This window comes from Macrobrachium rosenbergii, chromosome 12, assembly GCF_040412425.1.
Source record: "Macrobrachium rosenbergii isolate ZJJX-2024 chromosome 12, ASM4041242v1, whole genome shotgun sequence".
Classification (NCBI taxonomy): Eukaryota; Metazoa; Arthropoda; class Malacostraca; order Decapoda; family Palaemonidae; genus Macrobrachium; species Macrobrachium rosenbergii.
Genome location: NC_089752.1, coordinates 66196953 through 66215671, shown reverse-complemented (window position 1 = coordinate 66215671; position 18719 = coordinate 66196953). Strand labels below are relative to the sequence as shown.

The window sequence follows — 18719 nt, the reverse complement described above, 5'->3', positions numbered from 1 at the left end:
ATGACATTTTTCTTTTAGTTTCTTTAGCTTGTCATCGGTATCTTTCAAAATAATTAATATGTTGATGACATTTTTCTATTTGTGACCCCGGCGAACTTCAACATATCTCGGCAACTTCCTTCAGAAGCCTCAGGTACCTCCCCGCCCTCACTTCATTAAGAACAGTCCAGTACGTTTTGGCGCCGCTCTTTTGGCGACGATGATTTGGCGCCGCCGTTTTGGCGCTAAATGGTTTTGGCGCTCGTTATTTTGGCGCTAGCCCATTTGGCGCCAGCTTGAAAATTTTCTGACCTGATATATATATATATATGTATATATATATATATATATATATATATATATATATATATATATATATATATATATATATATATATATATATATATATATATATATATATACATACATACATGTGTGTGTTTATATATATTGCATGGGTCAAAAATAACATAAAAATAAAAAGTTCTATTTATTTTCAGCAATACAGTATTAAAATGCTACAAAATGAAATAAAATGAAATATTTTCACCAACAATTTAATGCATTTCATAGTTATATGCCAAACCACGTAAGTATTCCAGTGGTTCCGTGAATCAAACTGCTGTACTATAGTTAAAATGCGTTCATCAGTCTTAATGTATTTTAAGCGTTTTCGAGCAGGAGGATTCCCAGCCATTAGTTGTTCATAATAAGAATCGCGTCCTTTCTGAATTCTCTTTATGCCATCGATGAATTTCCATATAACTGGGTGGTTCATTCCAAGTTCTGCATAGATTTTCCTGTGCGTAGCTTCAGCATGATTGTTTGTCCTGTCCTCACCTGATATCGTTCGACTATACATATTCCAGACTTGCGTAGGGAAAAGTGGTGAACGTAGGCCATTTCCCCTCCTCAGGGGTCTTCCTACATAATTATCTTCGACCCAGTTCATTAACGGCTGGAGTTCATCAGGTAAATATTGCGCCAAAGCATCGATGTAAACATCCATGTGAGAAATAGGTACAAAAGATAAAGCAACGATCATTTTGGCTTTTACTGAGAAGTCGGGGTCATTATTATACAAATGTTGGAGCCCAAGTTGTTTCAGGTGCTTATGAATATTATGTGCAAAATGGAAGAAGAAGCCTTTCAACTCCACATCCGGAAAACATTCTGTCATTGCAGAAAAAGCTGCTTGTTCATAATCACAATAAATGCCCTTTGGTTGCAACTCTGCAGACATCTCAGTTATCATTCGAAACATTTTCACGTATGTTGTTCGACGCTTATTAGGTAATAGGGCGTATAGTATAGGGAGAACTCCTTCATGCTTTCTTGCCATAATTACGTAAACCTGTGCAAATAACGGAGGAGACATCTTAAACGTGCCAACGGCGTACCACACATCAGAATCACGTAAAATATTTAGCCAGGTCCTTCTACCAAATATTAAAATTCTGTCATGTTCATCACTGCTATCTCCAAGCAAAAAGTCTTCAAATTGACCACCGTGCGTAAGGTAAAGTTTGTACTCGTCCGGTATTACTAATCCACTTAAACTGAGAGGGTTTGCAGGCGCAGAATATATTTGATTTCGCTTTCGTCGTACAATTTTTTTCATGGCATCTGAAGTGGGCAATGCTGCCAGAGCAGCTTGAGAGCTATTTTCAATGCAAACATTAACAACTGATGACGGCACTTCAAAAGTTTCCTCTGCTTTACGTTTTACGCTTGTTTTAATTTCAGCAACTTCCACATTTACTGCCGACGCACCGTGTGAATGTCCATTTACTTCTTTCACTACTTCCTGGTTCTTAGTATGAATACGCCCTTTACACTCATTTTTTGATTCACACCTCCAAAACTTGAGAGAAGGATCGTTTTTGCTACATTTGTCAAACACATACATATATCCGTTGTGTGAAAATTTTGGCTTGCCTCTATTACTTAAAATTTTTTCGGCCATTTCTGGTATGGGCTGTACAAGAAACTAAAGAAAAGCGTTTTCCAATATAAAAAGACAACTTTTTTTTTATTACAATGCTCAAATCAAAAGAGACTGGTAGTATTATATGATCACTAAACGAGACACTTGAATATCGTAACAACTAGTTTACTATTACAATTCTCAAATCAGACAAGCCTTTGGTGTAATGAGATGATCACTAAACGAGACACTGGTAAAATTATATGATAACTAAACAAGACTTGAATATCTTAATAACTGGTTTAATATTACAATTCTCAAATCAGACGAGCCTTTGGTGTAATGAGGTGATCACTAAACGAGACACAAATTTGCGGATGGTCCTTAAGTTTGTTTCTTGGCGCCAAAACAGCTCATCGCCAAAACAATGAGTGCCAAACTGTCTATCGCCAAAATGGCGGCGCCAAATCGTCAGCGCCAAAGAGTCGGCGCCAAATCGTCTTGTTCCGCATTAAGAAAGCCATTTCGAGAGCAAGGAGGCGTTTCTATGCTCTTAAAGATAACAGCAGGAAAAAACCAGAAATCTATGTATCGTTTCCCTTTAATCCAGAAGTGAAGAATACAAGTTATGTAAACAAATGTCAGAAGGACAATGAAATTGTGTTCAAATATGAAAATACGATAAGACGCAACCTCGTAAGAAACAATGACAACCACAAAAATCCCATAGTCCCAGGTGTTTATGAAATACCATGTATGGATTGTAAAGGAAATTATTTTGGCGAAAGTGGACGAGGACTAAATATACGGTTAGGGGAACATAAACGTGCTTATGAACTACATTCACAAAACAGCGCAATAGTAGCACATGCATTTAGCAATGACCATAGACCCAATTGGAATGAGGCTAGTATTAGGCTATCTTTAAAAGCAACAGTGTGAATGTGAGGCGACTAGTTGAGGGAGCTGCTATAAGCTTAGGAGAGTCATTCAAAGGCAACAAGTCTTTTGTTAATGAAGACCCGTATGTTGACTTTTACATTATCAATATGTTTTTAAAAGATTTTAAATTTAGGACAGGCTCTGTTCTTCCCTCTCCTGATGCTGCTTCTGCCTTGCTTCTCCCTGTCCAGGTAACCGCTGCCCCAAGGGAGTCTGGTTACGGTGTCCAAGCCGCGCCTCCTGATAAGGGACCTCTTGCAACGTTACGTCAACCCGTCCGGAGATGAGCAGAATTGCAGACAGAAATATTAATAGGGAAGAGGAAATCACCTGGTTGGAATAACTGGCCTCGCTCTTCATCACCTCGTCGATTTGTGAGCTAACTACCGGTGTCAACAATCTTCAGTGACCTTCCATTTTGGTTTCTATGTTTACCTCAGTACATTTTATGTTGAATTGCTAATTTTGACTGAAGATGAAGCCACAGAAGGGTTCGAAAGCTTTTATAAATTCTACGCCTTTAACAATTACAGTATATTATTGTGGGTCCTTTAAAACATACATGAACTCTCGTGATAGAGTTTTTCTCCTAATTGTTATTATTATTTTATTATGTGAAGCCCATTAAATATCAAAACTTACAAACACACACGCACTTATACACACACACACACACACACACACACATATATATATATATATATATATATATATATATATATATATATATATATATATATACCTTCGTGGTATTTGCCTTTATATATATATTATATATATAAAGGCAAAATATTACTGAAAAAAAGTGAAACAACTGAGTGGTTGCTAGGCCTTTCAACACATGGTCCTTTATTAGCTGACTTCTAGTCTGCTAGTAAAGGACCGTGTGACGAAAAGCCTAGCAACCGCTCCGTTGTTTCACTTTTCCTTCGTGGCATTTGACTTAACATATACATTCATCACGTTCCATATCCTTGTGATTCAGTCATACATACATACAGACACATATATTTGAGCTCATACACATACAAGCATATACAGTACATAATACAAATCGATAAGAAACGTAACCATACAAATTACTTTTCCTGTAGGGCGGTGTGCGCGCAGTCATATACACAGACGTGGTACAGACCCTCATGATGTTCCTGGGAGTCATCGTCGTGGTGGTGCAGGTTCTAATTGAGTTGGGCGGTTTTGCCAAAGTCTGGGACATCGCTGAGAAAGGAGGACGGCTGGAATTCTTTAAGTAAGTTAACAGCTCAAAGGAGGATGTTGCCTTTAATGAGCTTTGCCCAATAAAGAGCTAAAGCCTCTTATTTGATCCTGATCTGTCCCAGAATCTAACCACTTCTTAATAGTTACAATGACCACCTATGGTTAAATTTTTGTTAAAACCCACACTTAACTTTTTGTGTAGTCCGGCTAACAAACAATCGCACAAACAAACTGAACTGGAAACACTTCTAAAGTAATTACGTAGAAGATTTATCAGTGAAAACTTCAGTGACTGAATAACAATTTTAGTTGCAGATTTTAGCTGGAACTTATCCCTTTTGTTGATTTAATAGCTGATATCTGCTAAAAATTCAGTTGTTGATATTTGCATAAACTTCAGGCACTGATGCCTGCAGAAGGTTAAGCCACTGATCAGAGACTTTTGTTTCCTAGAATTATTGTTAACGAAGTCCGTAAGATCTTTAGTGTATAAACGTCACCATGAACATCTCTATATTCATGATGGTTACCAAAAAGAAATATTGGGAATTAACGAAGCTTTCAATCTTAGCAGTCTGTTGCAAGCGGCCATAATCAGAGCTGGATGTAGGACTGTGGAGGCCTCCCTGACTCTGCTGCTTTCTCCTGAACCACCCCTGTCTTGCCCCACCCCAATCGCTCCCCTGCCCCTGCGTGCACCCCATCCCACCCCTGCCCCACCCCATCCCACTCCTGACCCTGCCCCGCCCCATCTCACCCCTGCTCCCACTCCCATCCCACCCATACCCCTGCCCCACCCCACCCATACCCCTGCCCCACCCCACCCCACCCCACCCATACCCCTGCCTCACCCCACCCCACCCCATCCAACCTCTGCCCCACCTCCACCCCACACCGATCGAAAAGGCGAAAAAACAGTGTAGATTTGGCATACACTTGCCACATCACTTTTGTTCTGATACCCAAGCGTGACGGTTTAGGATGGAAGGCCCCCCACGTCAGCAATTAAGTGCGTAGCCACGAGAGGTCATATTCAATGTCCACGAGTATTTCAAAAGTGGAGAAAGAAAACAAAACTGTTATGCATGGTTTTGACAAGGCAGTACAACGTACAATGGATGCAACTAAGCAATGCAGAAGTACGATATATCGCATTTGTAAGGAAGGAAAAGACGGCTTAGAAGAAAATGAAGCTCCCGTTTTTAACGTAAAGAAAAGGAAAAGACCACCAACTGTAACCAACATCGATGGGTTTGATCAGAGCGTTTTACGAAGGACAGTTCTCAGTTATTACGTCAGAAAGGAAATTCCAACGCTGGATAGCATTCTACTTGAAGTAAAAGAAAATATTGGATTTAGTCGATGCAGAGAAATTGGATTCAAATACGGAAGAGTTAATGGGAGAAAATTTCTACTGGAGGGAAGTGATATTGCCAGTGCCAGGACCAAGTTTCTACGTGAAATGAAAAATATTAGAGATACAGGAAATAAGTCTGTTATATTTCTACAGTAGATGAAACTTGGATTAATCAGAATTATACAGTCGCCAAGTGTTGGATGGATGAAAGTTCAACAGCAGCGACTGGAATAAACCCACCAAGCGGGAAAGGGGGTAGAATTATAATTTTGCATGCAGGATCTGACTGACTGGAACGATTCAGATTATGGGATTATAAAGGAAATTTTATGACCGTATTAAAGGACCCGGAATGGAAGGGTGCTGGGATTAGCTTGAGCCAGATTAAATGTCTTGAGGAAGTTTGGCAACGTCGCAAACCTACTTGATGTTTCATGACATTCTAGACAGACTATAGTGACACACTGGCCACGTGTCATAGGCATTGGGACCTGTTCCCCACTGGCTGTCGGCCTAAGAAACAGGAGATCAGCGCCTGCCTTATGATCCTACAGAGGCCCAGGAGGACTTTAATATCTATATATATTTATATATATAAATATAATATACATATATGTGTATATATATTGTATATATATACACATATCTATGTGTGTACACGTGTGTGTATTTATTTATGTATATTTGTATACCTAATGTCCGGCATTGCTACCGTTTATCTATTACCTGTGATTTTGAGTGTGCAAATGTTATGACTGTTTGCCTCTAAAGGAAGATTGTTCAAGTACAGTATGCCCATGACTCAACGCTTGTGGGCGTAGTAAAGTCTCCACTTATGAGAAATGAAGTTGGCCTTACATTCAGTGATGACATAGAGCGGACTAATGAATGGTGTTTGTTGTCTAGTAAAACGAAAGCACTACCGATTAGTCTCCCTAGCGTACTTTACAGCGCTGACATATCTCCATTTCTAAGTAACTCGTGGATTGTGGATACCCTTTCCTTCCTAACACCTTGACCTGCTGTAATCCTCTTTGGTATTTCGTGGTTTTGTTTCTCTTGTAAACAACTGAGTTTAGCGCTAACTCTTCTTTTAGACACGTTATTATCATAAATGAAGATACGTAATCATAAATTATATGAAATTTAAATACTACCACCTGGAATGCTGTGTTTTTTCATATCACCTCCAGCAATTATTAGGCTCGTTTGTCTTCTTTTAACCAATAGAGTTTTTCTTTCGTTTCTCTTGATTTTTTTTTTCTTGCATTTTACGTATTGTCGAGGTTGTTTAACGATTGCGCAGTCATTTGAAAAATAATCTCTATGCATTGGAAATGCTCTCTCTCTCTCTCTTTTCCTCGCAAATTTCTTTTATTTTTAGATATAAGTATAGTATTTATTAATTTTCATTATTTTATGCTATAGTTTTGCTATGCTTTATTTGGAACGTTATCATAAATGAAGATACGTGATCATAAATTAAATGAAATTTAAATATTAAATATTTGAAGTTACAGTGGTCTGTCTAGCTTTAGGAATGAAAGGCTCATTAATTTATTATTCATTTGTTTGAGGACTGATGCTTTGTTTTTGGGAGATATCCATTGCTCCTTGTGTTGACCTAGAGGTCTTTTCATGGAATGGGTTAATGCAAGGTTGCTGACCCAAAACTATAATTGTTTCTTCCTCACCATCGCCTTCGGGTAAACGCACATATGGCAGAACGTGAGGAAAGCTTTGTCACATTGCCTCAATTAATATTTTCATATTCTATTTCTAACATTATTAGCATAAAACTGCCCTCAGTCATAATGAGATGTGTTTCTTAAATAAAGCCTTTATTTTTAAAGAATCGAAAGGGGGTCTTCAAAAACCTTATTTGCGCAATGAGGAAAGTACATTTGGCATCGCTCTTTCACCCTCCCGATACCCTGCTTTGACCAAGTACGCTGGGGAGACTATATATAATAGATATCTTACTGATTTCCCAGCCCACCTTCCCTTCAAGTGGATGGGAATCTGATGAATGAGTCTGAAGCTTTGCCTATACTTGGTATAACCTTTGACTCACATCGTACTTAAGAGATACATCTAATGGAAGTGTCAGCAAGTGACTCCTGGAAGTTATCGATTTATAACGATGTTAAAATCAGTGCAACCTGTTTTAGGTCATTCGTCCTTCCTATAGTAGAATACTGTTCTCTGTTGTGGATGTCTACTTCTGCCAGAGATTTGTCTCCTTTAAATAGTGGTTCGTGGTCATAGGTTTCTGTTTCCTAACATTAGCAGTTATGACTTGGATCATCGACAGATGATCTCATGAGTGTCAATTCTTCATGAACTGTATTTTAACAGAGATCTTTCACAATCCTCTTTTCTTGCCGAGAGCGAACAAATTTGCTGAACAGCAGCACCAGTATGCTGTAAACGTGCCACACTGTCGAGCTGTGCAGCAGTCTCTTCAAGCAAAGATACAATGCATTACTACCCTAAAACAATTCACCTCATACACTTATGTATTTCCCTTCTATCTGTACTTCCTCATATCTCCTGTAATTTCTATCCAATGAACACCAATGGCCCCTGTAGGGTTGTTCCATACGAATAGGTTTATCTTGTGAAGAATAATAATAATAATAATAATAATAATAATAATAATAATAATAATAATAATAATAATAATAATAACAACAACAACAACCAAATGTGGAGGACCCCAGTTCTACAGCACTCTCGGGACATTCCTAAATCTGGCACTGGTCGTGATGAAACCCGAAAGTCAACAGAGCTGACCTGATTGGAAATGAATATTATACAGTAGTATTTCTTTCCTTTTGCAGCATGGATATGAATCCTTTGGTACGCCATACCTTCTGGTCTGTGCAGGTGTTGGGAATGTACTTCGTGACAAGCGTTCTGGGTATTTCGCAACCTCAGTTCCAGAGGCTCTCCTGTGTCAGGTCACTGAGGATCTCCCAAGGGTAAGGAAAACAGGCTCTTGCTTCAACCCATGCGAATATTCATATTATAAATGCGATGAAATTTTTATATGAATTATAAAAGAACATTTTTTGTGTAACCGATTTATTTTTACCATTGTTCAGAATATGTAAACATTATCATGGATCAAGCCCATAAGGCCAGTAACTTACAAAGCAACCCTTCACAGAATAAAATAGCCACATGTTGAAATACAATAATTGTCTAGATAACATTTGAAAATGAATAGAGATAAACTTAACAAAAAACCAACAGCAATATGCTTAGGAAAAACCGAAGCAGTGGAGGTGACCCTTCAAAGTAACATTTACATTAAACCCATATCTTTCAGACTGTGCGTCGCATTCTTCATAGGACTAACCATCTTATGGTCATCATTCTACTTCTCTGGAGTTGTGGCCTATGCGGCTTATGCTGACTGTGACCCAGTTGAGAGCGGAAAGATTGAGAAACCGGACCAGATAATGGCCTACATGGTAGGCGACAAGTTGTCCCATCTGACTGGGATGGTGGGAATCTTCGTGGCTGCTGTCGCTGGTGCCCTCTTGAGGTAAAAGAACACTCTTCATTGATCAGTTTATTGACCGTTTACTTTTGGTCATGGGTTCTCACCACAGGGTGCATAAAATGGCATTCTTCTAAAGCAAGGGACTTGAATTATGAATACATCAATTCAGTGACTGTTCACTTCATCATAAGGTTTCCAGAGAGTATGCATAAAGATGTCCCCTCGAGGCTGGGAACTTGAATTATTAAGAGACCCGCTTATAGGTTGTTTGCCTCATCCATTGTTCTGGCACAAGGGCAGCTCAATCTACAACAATAGGGATCCCCAACTTATGGTAGCCAAGTAGTATTCTCAGAGTGATTCTCTCTGCAGGCAGTAAAAGATCCATTTATTGAATAAATATGTCATCGCTCCATACGAAAATTCAGGGGTTCTCAACCTGAGGTCAAGATTTCTCCTGGGGCTTACTGGAAGGTTTCCCAGGGGTATTTCACTGAGCAACATCGTGTGGTGCCTCGAGGACCTAACTCTTAAGGTGGGAGCTCTGACCTTATTACTAAATTAGGCTATTGATTGGTCACATCTGGACAATGATTCTCATCCTGCGACTCGGAGATTTCAAGGGTTACTTCTTGCACTGCTTTCAGTCACATTTCTGTGTCGTATCTTAGTTACCGTCTTGATGCAGGACACTTTCATATTTCAAAAAATAATATTTGATTTTTTGCCTTGGTTTGCATGCCCATTCTAAACGGTTCACAGCTGCCATTATTTCATGAAGATTTGTAAGATTATGTCAGCAGTACAGTACTGATGAGGCACATTTAAGCGATATCATGAAAACTTTTTGTCGAAATAATCGTTAGCAGCCACGCGCCTCCCCTACCCCACCTCCCTCTCTCTCTCTTTTTATCAAGTATAGTTCAATGTTGTCAGTGTGCTTCATCCTGATGAATTCACCATGCGTTGCAAAAACATGTGTCACGTTTCGACATTTTCCTGAACGTTCTCTTTTTCACAAGATAAATTAGCGTTTGCTTGCGATTGCCAATGCATCCTGTCAAACCGCAACTTGTGAAGTCAAGGTACGCTGTACAAAATGTATTCAAGTCTGCTGAGAGAGAGAGAGAGAGAGAGAGAGAGAGAGAGAGAGAGAGAGAGAGAGAGAGAGAGAGAGAGAGAGAGAGAGGTGTTTATATAATATTAATGATTGACCCAGTAAGTCATTATGGTTTACACAATGATTACAGTCATGTAACCCGTTTCACATCGAATTAGTCTTTAATTCATAACCACTAGCATTCAATACTGGGTCACTAGGGAGCTCAGGTCAAAGAGGTCATTCTACTCAGTGTGTAAGACCCTGATTCTGCTGGAGTGTGGAAGGAACCTGCGGAACACAGGTTGAGAATCAACCTCATCATGACTCATTTCCCTTATTCAGGTAGTCTCACCCTGTTGTCTTCTCGAGCATCACACCAATCAATTCCTACTCACACCGTAGGCTACACGCGAGGCCTTTGCAAAACCCCAAAAGCATTCAATTTAAAGTGAGGTTGCAAGCCCCAAGCCTATGCTCCCTTAAATTATAATGGGAACCATGAGTCAATAAAGCCTGTATCAGAATAGCCACCCTTATTAATAATGACAAGACCTAATGTTGCTGAAGTACAGAGGCTGTATGAAGCGTCACGATTTTTTCTTTTACCTTTGCAGCTCGCTCTCGTCCCAAGCCAACGCTATGGTCGTCTTGATATGGGAAGATTTTTTGAGCAGTTGGTGGATCTTTGCTAAAATGACTCAAGAAACGGCCACGAGAATGACCAAATTTCTATGTAAGTTTAAGGTCGACTTCACTGTTGATGCTGAGTTGTTATTGTTGAATGTTTATTTGGATCCACCTCAAAATCTGTGGACAGAAAGAGACAAAATACCTCGCATCTATGTCGGGATCCGGTATTACAGTAAAATTCCTTAGAAATACGTCAAATGAATTTTAAAAAGTATCCTATTTCCACATCCGGATCAAGTTCCAAAATTTCAGAGAAATATATCGATGCTTTTAAAAAATATCCTGGATCCCGCGCACAGATCCATATCCGTCTCAAAATCTCTTTATTACTCCTTGGCACAGAGCCCACCCATCCATTAAAGTGTCTTTGGTATTAATATATAACTTTTGAGACATCTTATGAACAGATAGACAGATAAGTCAATACACGAAATCTGTCCAACTTCGTTTGACTTCATATAGATCCCAGAAAAGGCAATGGTGAGAGTGTGTAAGTTTGAGTGCATTGAGTGGGTTCTAAACAAGCCCCTTACTACATAGGCTACCTACCTGTCTTTGGAGTGTTTGTGTCATTTCCTTCTTTTTCCCTCGCAACAAGAAAAGAGCGTGGTCAAATTCAAGGCCTTGTGTATCTGGATTCTAAATCTAAAGTGTAACATAGAATGTATATATACAGTATATATACATATACATATATATATGACTATTTATCACATCACCGTGATTCATATACAATCAGAAAGCTACAAACGTCCTTTAATATCAATTCGCTCTTACTCGAAATAATATATTTTCATATATGTTACCGAAGGGGAATTTTTAGTTGATAATAAGTCCACCGTCAGTGGGGTCGAACCAGCGACGGACGAGGAATCAGGACTACAGTGGCCGACTGCGTTAGTGCGTCACTGTAGTCCTGATTCCTTGTCCGTCGCTGGTTCGACCCCACGGGACGGTGGACTTATTATCAACTAAAAAATTCTCCTTCGGTAACATATATGAAAATATATTATTTCCGAGGTAGAGCGAATTGGATATTAAAGGACGTTTGTAGCTTTCTGATTATATATATATATATATATATATATATATATATATATATATATATATATATATATATATATATAATGCATCAGAGGTCGCTGTTATTCACTTCACAATTTTCTTTGTGTTTTTCTTCGTACATCGCGAACTACCGATTAGGGTCCCCTGGAGCTTTCTTTGCAGTGGTTACTTGAGAGAGAGAGAGAGAGAGAGAGAGAGAGAGAGAGAGAGAGAGAGAGAGAGAAAGAGAGAGAGAGGGAGAGAGAGATAAAGAGAGAGAGAGAGAGTAATGAATAAAGGTGTTGCCATAAAGGTGTTGCCAAGTCATTACAATTTCTGTTAACTGGCTAATTGTATCTGTTATAAAGGTATGCTTATCCAAATTCATCGTAATTTATAATGATCTCAATCAAGCAGCTGACTGACAGGGTACGGGCCGAAAATTTACGTTTGCTTTTTTGCTTCTCTCTCCCTTTTTTTTTCTGCATGATATTTAAAAAAATGTGTGGACAGATTATATTTTATGAAGGAACAGACGATGAACCTTGGGTGGATGGATTAAATTTCGACATGGATCAGAACCGAATACAGATCCAGGAATGTCTATTCACTTATCCATTTATTCTGAAGGTTGCAGTAGCAGCTTCTTCGGGGGAGAAGGAATTCTGGAACAATCGTGGAAATTCGGAGAAAATGGAAATCTAAGCCAAATAAGAAAATATATAAAGAAATTCTCTTTTGATGTCAGAACTGTGTTTGTTCCAGCGGCCGGGATGGTGTTCCTAGCTATTGGGTCAGCTCTCCTGGTGGCACAGCTGGGGACGTTATTCCAGGCCGCCTATAGCATCTCAGGGGCCATCATTGGGCCCTTTGATGGCCTTTTCATTACGGCCATTGGGGCTCCTTGGGTCAATGCTAAGGTAAGCTGCTCATTTGAAGCACTGCACTGAAATATGAAAGCGTCATACGAACTTGAGTTTCACTTAATTTTATAGATAGAGATTTCCCTTTTCACATTTTGTAGTTATTACCTTATTATAATTCATACTTATATGCTGGATAGAGAACTGAAATTAATCAGGATAATATCATATAGTTCATTTTTTTCTTATAGGTTTTGACAAGTTAGAGCCGGAATTGGTTTTGCAAGTTTACCCAAAAGCGCCCTTCAGCTTAGGCACATGTGAAGTGTATAGCCTACACACACACACACACACACACACACACACACACACACACACACACACAAGACATTGGAATGGCTCGACATACGAGCAAGATTAACTTGGTTACAAATAGGGAGGTGACGTAGATTACTGACAGTTGCTCTCTTTTTCTCTGTGCTATAATTCCGGTCTTTATTTTCCTTTTTCCCTGCGAACAACTTGCAGGGTGCTATAAGCGGCTTCTCCGTGGCAGTGGCTTTGAACTTGTGGCTCATCATGGGAAAGTTCTACTATGGAGCCGGGAAGAGCGAAATACTTCCTCTCTCTACTGCAGGGTGTCCGATGGAAGAGGTCCTTTTGCGCAGCCCTTATAATGTGTCCCACTTCGAAGACGGTGTGTCACTGGGCATCCCTACCACGACTGCGCTTCCTTTCAATGAGATGTCCGAGGTGGAGCCAAGGTTCGTCAGTCTTTTTTTCATTTGTACTTACGAGAGTGGCAGTCTTCGTAGTCATTAAAGGTGTTAAAGACGACTGCAAGATTTATAAGGGCGTAACAATACTAAGAGTTCAAGGGACATTACACTATATATATTCTGACTGAGCATGTAGGGCAGATGAAAGGACTGATATGAAAAGAATAGTGTTGGTCCAGACAAGGTATACTGTACGTTGATCAAAAGTTTATTAAGAACGCAGTTGTGAGAGGAGTTTGAGAGTATAAGTACCCAATAAAGCTTTGTGACTGAAATGCAGTGTGGAGGTGCAGAAGTTGAGACTATCAAAAGTTTTCGCGTGTAACAGCGCGAAGGGATCGTGACTGGTTTAGTATAAAAGTTGGTCCTATGAGTATAAACAAAAACCAGTAGTGGAAGTAAATTATGGGTGTTGATACAACTGGAAGAAAAAGTTAAAGCTGTTGAGATCAATTGTTTGAAGAGCACAGTACAAGTGATGTCAGAAAAACTGAAAGGATAGAAATGTACATATAAGAAGTCATAAAAAGGTCAGCATAGGAAAAACTGGCTTGTATTTTGAGGCTTGTGAAGACAAGAAAACAGGGAACAATAGGTTAGTTTTAAGAGTACATAATTCGGTCCTCATTAGGAGGAAGGAGAGGAAATGAATATGGCAGAGACTTTTGTAGATTTCCCTCTGACATCACTTGAACTGTACTGTACTCTTCGAGCAACTGAACTCAACAGCTTCAACTTTTTCTTTCGGTTGTATCAACACCCACAATTTGCTTCCACTCTGGTTTTTGTTTACCCTCACAGTCTGACAGCTTTCCCTTCTTACAAATACTTGCAAAACTTTTCAACAGTCTCTGCTGCAGCTGCTCTCCACGATTTCCACTAGATATTATCATCTGTAAACGCCAGCCATGGACCCATAATGCTTTATTGCCAAGGAACAACTTTTATACTAAACCAGTCATGACCTCCATGGTTTGGACAGTAGGCACCGTGTTACGTAGGTTAATCCGTTAGATGCTGATAACAGAGTTCCTCCCCAAGTTAACCAAGTCCGCTTAAAGCTAGCCCAATAAGTTAACTAAATGGCCTGGTGTTAACCAAGTGCCCTTCCATTTACCAGGAAAGTCCTGAGTTAACCAAGTATCCCCCCTTAAAATATTATACAGTTATTTATGTATGTATATATATATATATATATATATATATATATATATATATATATATATATATATATATATGTGTGTGTGTGTGTGTGTGTGTGGTAAAGTGAAGACTGACTTCACTGAGTCAGGGAGGGAGGCCTTGTTCACTTAGGGGATAATAGAATAGAAAAAAGTTGTTCGTCTGTCTCTATATGACATGTCGCTTTCCTCTGATCTCCTACAGCAACGACTACTTGCCCATATACGACCTCTCCTACTGCTACCTGGGCTCTGTGGGCATCATCATCGTCCTCGTTGTCTCTTCCGTCGTTTCGTTCATCACAGGTCAAGACAAAAATGAATTTTTTGGTTCTTCATGTTTACTCTGCAGACAGGTCATGTTGCACGAGAAGAAACCCCAACCAACGTCATTTCTTGCTTCAACGTGCTTAGCCTTAACCAGCTCTTCAGAATCAGACTTATTTCATACCAATATACCAAAATTTTCAGTATCAAACACCCTTTTTGTTATCTGGAGGAAGCATAAGCATTGGAAATCTTGAGAAACAAATTACTGGTTATGTGACTCCCAATTTTGAATTTAGGAAAAGAAAGCGTCGTTTTTTCCCGTCATATCGAATTGCAATACAATTCATTAAAACTGCAACATACATAACTTCTGTGAAGTCACAAAATAGTTTATTATTATTATTATTATTATTATTATTATTATTATTATTATTATTATTATTATTATTACACAGGACCCATAAAGCCATCGGAAGTAGACGTGCGTCTGGTGAACCCGAGATGCTTCAGAATATACTGTAGGCTTTACGGGCACAAGGCTGACTCCACGGAACTCTTGAGCATCAAAGCCCAACCACAGGACTTCGAAGGCCCCAAGACCTTGGAAAGTCCCGAGATGCAGTGGCATGGAACAGGTGACAACGTTGTGCTGGACGGCAAGACAGCCAGCGGATTCGTCGATTGCACAGCAGGCGCTGAAACCCGTGAAAAATCGGACGACCTTCAGAGATGAGGTTTTGATGTGTGCAAACAATGACCTCTGAGAGGGAGAGAGGATATCTGGTGAATGGTTCCACCCGAACTGGGTGAGGAATCACTTACTCGAGACATTCTCGTTTTTCCTAGTTATATGTTACTATATATAGATATAGGTATATATTTCATAATTTTGTTTATTTTTTAAACTTTATCGGCACACGGCTGCAGCCCATAACAGTCGCTGACCATCAGGGACATTATTCACTGCATAGGTAAATAAAAGGGCAGTGTGCTCAGGGAAGGTACCCCTCACCGTTCGTTCCCCACGTGAGATATTTCAATAGGAACAAAGGACTATTCCAGGAAACCACAGACGAGGCAACTGAGTTTCAGGCGCCAAAAAGAAAGGATTAAACGAAAAAAAAAGATGTACTGTACAATGCCTCTGGACTGTAAATGATGGGCGATATATTCTTACCATACAGTATTGGCTTTTGGGTCGCATCATTTCTCGGGACACTGCCGTTTGCACCAGGCTGAAACCCCACCCCACACATGCGCGCACGCACAGATACATAAGCACACGTTTATATATATATATATATATATATATATATATATATATATATATATATATATATATATATATATATATATATATATATATATATATATATATAAATAAAATATATATATATATATATATATATATATATATATATATATATATATATATATATATATACATACATACATACATACATACATACATACATACATACATACATACATACATACATACATACACATTACACGCAACTATCATTTTACATTAGGGCTTTTTTTTTACCTTTGACTAGCATAATAAAATTAGAAATCATTCTGACCATTCGCTTTTAAAAATGACTGTGTGATTGATAAACATAGACATCAGATGTGGAAGGGGTTGAAGGTGTACAATGCAAAGGGTAATTTGAGTTGAGAGCAACCAACCATAGTTGTCTATGGAAAAAATGGGTGGGAGAATGACTGGTTTGGTGCAAAAGTCAGTCTCAAACTCTAGGAGAATGAAGCATCCAGTACCTGCTGCTGCAGAATCATATGGAATTGTCAGTAATGTGAAATGAATAATAATAAGGCCAAAAACGTTCAAAAACTCCTCATTGATGTTAGGCTAAAGGTAGATTTTACTGGTGATGCAGTCAGTTAAATTAAAAGATATTAATTACACTGACGGTAATTCAAATGTTTTGCAGGACCTGTCATTGAAATTTTAACTATAAATATATATTTAAAAATTACATAATATTAAGAGTAAAAATTTGAAAGCTTTTCTCTGTTTCTATTAGGTTAAGTAAGCGTTACTGAAATGCAGTTATAACTAGCTATATTGTAGCTAAAAAATATAAAAGTTTTGTAATTCAGTTGTAATTGATACCGAAGTAACTGACATCATCTCCGTGAAGTATATTCTGACTATTGTATTGATGAACTTGTTTGGTTAGCATAGACAGTATATATTATAAGAAAAGATTTCCACCAGGGGTTCTCAACCTAAGCATCAGAGGTTTACCCGGAGGCTCCTTCACAAGGGATCTTTCACCTGAGTCTCATGGGTCGTGTAGAGTGTTTCTTATGACTGTTTCATAAGGGGTTTTAGAATAGGGTGTCTCAGGGGTTTCCGAAGTGTACTTCACGGAGTGACTCTCTTGATTTCATTCCTAAGTGGTATCATAATATATAGAAATCAGACATTATAGGTAAATCTCATCACAAATTCAGTTCACTGATTAAAATGTCAAAAATATCTTACAGTGAATTAGCCTTGATTTGAAACCATTCTATATTTCAGTACTTGGCTAGTTCCGGAAGTACTATGTTAACGCAGGGGTACCTGATCAATCCAGGGAATTAGTCCGTTATCTCAGGGAGTGCCTGGCTACTCATGGACTTCCTGGTCACTTCAGTAGCTGCCTGAATAACCCAGGGGGCTACTTTGTTAAATCAGGCAGTGAATATATATATTTTTTTTTAACTTAGCGTGTAATGTTTAACCAAGGGTACATGGCGAGGCTATAAAAGGAAGGTTCTGAATCTCTTATTCCGTGCCACTGTTTAAGCCACAAAGTTAATTTAAGTTTTATGTAGTCTGAATTGTCTTCCATTGCCTGCCGTTAGGTATTTCATGTTTTAGACGGACCATATGACAACGACAACATAGTTGTAATTTTCATTACGTTAATGGTTTATGGCTGTGACACACACACACACACACACAAGTATTCGTATACGAGCTTACACAAACACAAAGAGCACCAACATACATTCAAGTTTATCCCAAAAGGTACAACTTTTAGATGCCTTCAATTTTCGAGAGGAAAGTACAAATGAGCAACATTTATGTACACCGCTTTTATGTGAAGAAGTAGAGATCTTGTGCTTAAATTAAATATACTAAGGTATTATTATTATTATTATTATTATTATTATTATTATTATTATTATTATTATTATTATTATTATTATTATTCAACATGAGCACATGTTTATGTAGAACATGCTGAAAGACCATTGGCTTGTTCAGCGAGCTTTCACAAAGCAATGTCCATTTGTGGAAAAAACATTATTATTATTATTATTATTATTATTATTATTATTATTATTATTATTATTATTATGCACCCATCCTAAACGTCCCCTTATAAGCAAATTATGTAATTCTGTCCAAATTGTGAATTCCCAACATACATCAGACATTACGGCAATTTTATGATATTGATCTAAGGACAGCACGCTGTTCCATCCGGTAATGAATTAATAAATAATGTAACTGTAGTTATGCGCGAAAGAATATATATATATATATATATATATATATATATATATATATATATATATATATATATATATATATATATATATATATATATATTAAAAGAAAATATAATTTAAGCTAAATTTAAGGAATCTATGTTACATATATAGTTTGGTTTTTTGTACAAGAAATGTTTCCTTCAGCAATAAAAAAAATCATTGGCCATAACTTTTGAATGCTGTTTTTGTGATTAGAAAATATAGCTAATTATGTGACTATAAGAGGTAGAACACGCTATCACGAAATGAAAACGACCCTATTACTAATTCATCTCCATTCATA

General features: G+C 38.2%; 1 protein-coding gene across 2 annotated transcripts in view; it reads left to right on the top strand.

Moving 5' to 3' along the window:
• The window catches only part of LOC136843707 (sodium-coupled monocarboxylate transporter 1-like), a 102951-nt gene extending 86955 nt beyond the window's left edge, over nucleotides 1-15996 (top strand). Inside the window, exons 5-12 of one of the 2 annotated variants that reach the window (XM_067112296.1) lie at nucleotides 3943-4097; nucleotides 8267-8407; nucleotides 8758-8976; nucleotides 10651-10769; nucleotides 12536-12690; nucleotides 13162-13397; nucleotides 14799-14899; nucleotides 15319-15996. In XM_067112296.1, coding sequence (XP_066968397.1) covers nucleotides 3943-4097; nucleotides 8267-8407; nucleotides 8758-8976; nucleotides 10651-10769; nucleotides 12536-12690; nucleotides 13162-13397; nucleotides 14799-14899; nucleotides 15319-15596 — 1404 coding nt within the window. In that variant the 3' untranslated portion in view covers nucleotides 15597-15996. The remainder of the gene's footprint in view (nucleotides 1-3942; nucleotides 4098-8266; nucleotides 8408-8757; nucleotides 8977-10650; nucleotides 10770-12535; nucleotides 12691-13161; nucleotides 13398-14798; nucleotides 14900-15318) is intronic. The other variant, XM_067112295.1, reaches the window with a different exon arrangement.
• Nucleotides 15997-18719: the final 2723 nt, after the last annotated feature.